The following is a 4,777-nucleotide window of genomic DNA, read 5'->3' as shown; positions in this document are numbered from 1 at the left end:
CTTGGGCGAGTAAGTGGTAGCAATGATGCTCGTGCCTCTCAATTGGGTACCAATTGGGCGTTGGGCGGCGGCAGGAGCGTCGGTCGAAAGGTTTTCAGTGCATGCGAGGCTGCGTTATGCAGACCGCTCGCGTGAGGCTGTCGACGAAGTGCGGTGACACTATCGGATGTTGGAGCCGGGAAGGTGCTTGGGGCAGGGAGGCAAAGAGGTTGGAGGATGGTGCTGGGAGAAGAGAAGTAGAAGCGAGGTCGAGCAGAGGTCGCTGGGATGACGGCCAGACTAAGAGAGGTCGAGGGGGTTGTGGTGTGGATGAGGGAGAGGATCGTGAACAGGTGGCGGCGGGCGGGCTGGAAGGAAAGAAAGTCGAGGAAATCGTGGGAAGGCGCGGGCGCCGAGTGGTGGGGTCACCGGTTGTTGCTAAGCATGTGAGCAGCGCGGGCCGGGTGCTGACACAGCACAGCGAGCAAGCGCTGCCAGGCTCCGGCTGCCCCGGGCCCTGGGCCGAACCCTCGGCTGCCAACTCGGATCTAGACCATCAACAGTGACGCCAGCTCACGTGGCCTCTGAAAGGGTCCTTGCGTGACCCCCCGGATCGTCTCTGTCTCCTCTCTGATCTCAGTGCATCTATCACTTGCAGAGAGACGTGTGGAAGTTGGGAGTGCAGGTGCGTGCAGCAATCATTGGGCCGGTCGCCGGCATAGGCGGTTTGTCGCTCGAGACAGCCGGCACAATCCAGGGTCTCCTGCAGGAACCGGCTCAGCATCCGTTGAACGCCTATGTCCTCGGCACCACGTCTGGCGGTCAACCATGACCCTGCCTTGTACGATATGACCATAATCGAAGTCAGTACTCGCTGATCTTCTCTTGAACACCACATGGCTGGATTCCATCCACGTTCTTGGCTACAGCAGCTTCCGCATCTTCCGAGGTCGGCGCTCGCGCAGGCCGGGATCCTTGCAGGACCATGAGAGCACCGAGGCCCCACTGAAATGTTGCTTATCAGAGCTGTCCACGCTTATCGGCTAACGACATGCCACTGAAGCTCAGGTTGTCAGGTTGTTGACCATGCACTTTCGGTGGACATTCGCATCTTCGTGACGCACAACCCTGCCACCGGCGTCCGTAGTTCGCGACTATGCCGCCAAGGATAGCGTCTGCAGCCGTCTGCCGAAGCCCTCGAGGGTTCTTGGTAGCTTCAACTTGTCCCAGACAGCCACTCCTCCCAAGCGCCAGAGTCTTTCGATCCATCCACACCTCTAGACCTCACGCAAACCAATCGCCATCACCAGCCTCAACACCACGGTCACTGCACACCTCGAGCGATGGCGACAGCAGCAGCACTTTCACGACCGTCTCACCAGACGAGGTCTCACATTTCAACGCCCTCGCCTCCTCGTGGTGGGACCCCCACGGCCCCTCGCGCATCCTGCACCTCATGAACCCGCTCCGCCACGACTTTATCCGCTCCATCCGCGCCTCCGTCGGCGACAACTACCCCGCCGCGGCCGCCGACCCGTCATCGTCGTCGTCAACAACTCCCACAAACTCGCGCCAGCACCCAAAACAAGGACTCAAGTACCTCGACATCGGCTGCGGCGGCGGCATCTTCGCCGAGTCCGCCGCCCGCCTGCCCACCACCCACTCCGTCACGGCGATCGACCCGACGCCGCAAGTGCTCGCCATCGCGCAGGCCCACGCGAGGCGCGACCCGGTTCTCAGCCCGGCCACGAGCCCGGGCAGGCTCAACTACATCAACACTTCGATCGAGCACCTGCCCGTCCCGGAGGCGCCCGACCAGGCCTACGACATCGTGTCGGTGTTCGAGGTCCTCGAGCACGTCAACCAGCCCGCCGAGTTCCTGGACCGGTGCACGCCCTTTGTCAAGCCGGGGGGCTGGCTCGTCATGAGCACCATCGCGAGGACGTGGATGTCGTGGTTCACGACCAACTTCATGGCCGAGGACGTTCTAAGGATCGTGCCCAAGGGCACGCATGACTGGAACAAGTACATCAACGAGTACGAGCTGCGGCAGCATTTTGCCGAGCCCGCCGCCGGGGCCGCCGACGCCGCCGCAGGCACAGAGGCTAATGCGGCTGGTGTTGTGACGGGAGATGGCGCACGAGCTACGTGGGAGGCGCCGAGGTGTATGGGTGTGATATATGTTCCTGGCGTGGGCTGGCGCGAGGTCGCAGGCAGTGAGAAAGTCGGCAACTACTTCTTTGCCGTGCGGCGGTCAATTGCGTGATTACGGCACGTCAGAGTCAATCACTGGAGTTTCTGGGCGTGGTTTGTTGCAAGGAGACGCGCTTCCCACCACACCGGTGTGAAGCTAATCAGGCACTGCAATGACCGCGATCCTACCTTGTATCATATATGTACAACGATCTATAATGACAGTGCTTGTGCACAACCATAGAAGCGGTCCCATGACGTGTTTTTTCGGCTTATTGCGCGGGCAGTGACCGGCTCACACCGTGCCTCCTTGCGTCCCTGGACACGAGAGTGTTACCCTCGTGCGATGGACTAGGCTAGAAATAGACTCTGTCATGATCTTGCATCCCACTCGACTGCCATATCAACCACAGACGCGTAAAAGGGGAATTCCAGGTATTCCCCTCTAGTAGTCGTCACCAGCACCCATACACCGCCCAGACTGATTCATATCAAGTAGGCCTTCAAATCCAACAACCCCGTAATCCCTTCTTTACGATCCAGTCCGGCGATGTCTGGTAACCGCTGATCGATATCAGATATGGATTGAGCATGAAGTTCTGAATCTTTCCGACTTGCCGAACCGTGTTCGGAGGGGAAAGATCCTTCGTCGCTTTGTCCATGTTGCGAGTCTCAATCCATCTTTGTTGATATCGAATATAGTCGAGTTTTTTTAGATTCTGGCTACATATTGTAGACCTTGCTGTGCTTCTCAGCTTTTTCTTTCGTACCAAGCTGTACTTTCTGTGCTCACCCCGAGACCTAACGTAGGATTGTTGGTGATGTCGCCTCGGCATCACCTGAGGGGGTTTTTCCAGCTAAAACTTTGTGCTGGCCGTGTGTTCTTGGTAAACCGACGGGTTTAACCAAGCAAGTCAAATGTGTTGTCGGTGCTATCCGTTCGACGCCAGCTGCTTTTGTCATCTATAGAATCCAATCTGTCATGACTACCGCCGCCATAATCCGTGTCCTTGGTAATCCCAGGCATCAGCGAGTCGAAATGGAGGTCTTCGTCGTGAACCAGATAAGGCAACCGGCAAAAGGATTTTCCGCCGCGGTGCTTGCAGTCTGGATTCTGGCAGACGTGCCCATTGACGCAGTTTGCAACTCGGCACGTGCCACGTCTCGGACAGGGCAGAGATCTCGAGAGTGTCTCCAAGGCCATCAAGAGGTCGTCCGAGATCGGATCATGGTCATAAGGGCAGTTGTTGTTCCCGCAGTAGCCGGTAAGCTGCTTCATGTTGCACAGCTTTTGGTCCTCAGGCCTGGCCCGCAACTTAGCCATAGCGCCTGGCGGAGGCGTTTCCAATAGTGGATCCAGCCGACAGCCATCGCGATTGATGGCAACGTATCCTGGGGGAATGTCGTTCTTGCGCGGCAGATAGTGGAGCTCGGTGCTCGCGCTACTGAAGTCGTTTTTCTGGAGACGGCCGGGACCGGGCGCCGTAGAGGATGCAGAAGGCTTGACGTGCTTCAGCTTACAGCCGTTGCCGAATTTGCACTTGCCAATCTTGTTGAATTGGCATACCTTCTGGTTCTCCTCGCCAGCCGAGCTCGACTGCAGCGACTTGGTAGGCGATGAAGGTCTCACCGGCATGCTCGCCGAGCTCTTTGCGGATGGCGGCGTGACCCCGGACCTGTTTGTAAGTGCGGTTCCTGGGTGGTTGATGTGTATTGGGGTTGTACGGAACACGCCTGGCAGCTCCTCGATGCCCATCCCGAGCTTCTTAAACTCGTCGCAGAACCGGAGGCTGGGCGTGCGTACTAGAGTAAACCGATCCACATGACCCCGAAACGGCGTGACATCCGCAATGTAGCCAATATCGTGACAGGCAGCAAAGAAAATGTGCTTGCACTGTGTGTTGTCGGCATAGAGGCGGAGCATGGCCTTGAGCTTGAAGTCGGCGTTCTCCTTAAGCTCGCCGGCATCAACAAAGTCGGTCAGGCCATGGGACCGGTTGAAGCCCGCAACAAAGCTCGAAAGTGACCGTTTCTCTGCGCCACATTGGCCACCGTTGCGCGAGAGAAACTTGGAAAGGCCTACCAAGTCGGCGTATACGCGGATGATGATTTCGCAGTTGTCGATGCCGCGGCGGCGCAGGCTGTTCTTGACAGCGTCGTTGAGGCGGACTGCGGCCCTGCTTCCGCCCTCTTCGCCGGCGCGGACCAAGTCTTCGTCAAAGATATAGCCATCGCCGTCAACAAGGACAAGGGCGAAGGGGTTGCGTTCCTGACTCCGAGCGAGCTGCTTGTAGCGCTCTCTACCTTCCCTCTCCTCCTCGTAGTCGCTCTTCAGTCGCTTGTAGTCATCGAGGAGCGACGAGTAGTCGTCCAGCAGCTTCGCCAGGGCATCTGACCGGCGGAATGCTTCAAGAGCTGCGGTAGCATCGTCGATGGCCTGATCAGACAGCATAGTGGGATCGCACAGGACAATGGCCCGAAGACATTCGCGGGAGTCGGCGGAATTGGCGGCGGAAGGGAAGGGAAGGGGCAAGCATGTGATATGGGCCACGAGACACGTGGTCAGACGAGGCCTATATCAAGTCAGGTCAGCAAACAAAGGAGC

General features: G+C 58.1%; 2 protein-coding genes across 2 annotated transcripts; one reads left to right on the top strand and one right to left on the bottom strand.

Moving 5' to 3' along the window:
* Positions 1-1,291: 1,291 nt before the first annotated feature.
* On the top strand, positions 1,292-2,236 carry B0I36DRAFT_202322 (S-adenosyl-L-methionine-dependent methyltransferase; the record flags this gene model as incomplete). Its single annotated transcript, XM_046148781.1, has 2 exons — positions 1,292-1,480; positions 1,556-2,236. Coding segments are annotated over 2 exons (870 nt in total), but the record flags the coding sequence as incomplete, so codon positions are not given.
* A 741-nt stretch (positions 2,237-2,977) lies between these two features.
* B0I36DRAFT_328511 (uncharacterized protein) lies at positions 2,978-4,777 on the bottom strand. The gene has a single exon (XM_046154599.1). The coding sequence runs from the start codon at positions 4,622-4,624 to the stop codon at positions 3,074-3,076; it is 1,551 nt and encodes a 516-aa protein (XP_046010846.1). The 5' UTR covers positions 4,625-4,777; the 3' UTR covers positions 2,978-3,073.

The sequence above is a fragment of the Microdochium trichocladiopsis genome (genome assembly GCF_020744255.1).
Source record: "Microdochium trichocladiopsis strain MPI-CAGE-CH-0230 chromosome Unknown B0I36scaffold_7, whole genome shotgun sequence".
Classification (NCBI taxonomy): Eukaryota; Fungi; Ascomycota; class Sordariomycetes; order Xylariales; family Microdochiaceae; genus Microdochium; species Microdochium trichocladiopsis.
Note: the sequence above shows the minus strand (reverse complement) of the source record. Positions and strands in the feature narration are given on the sequence as shown.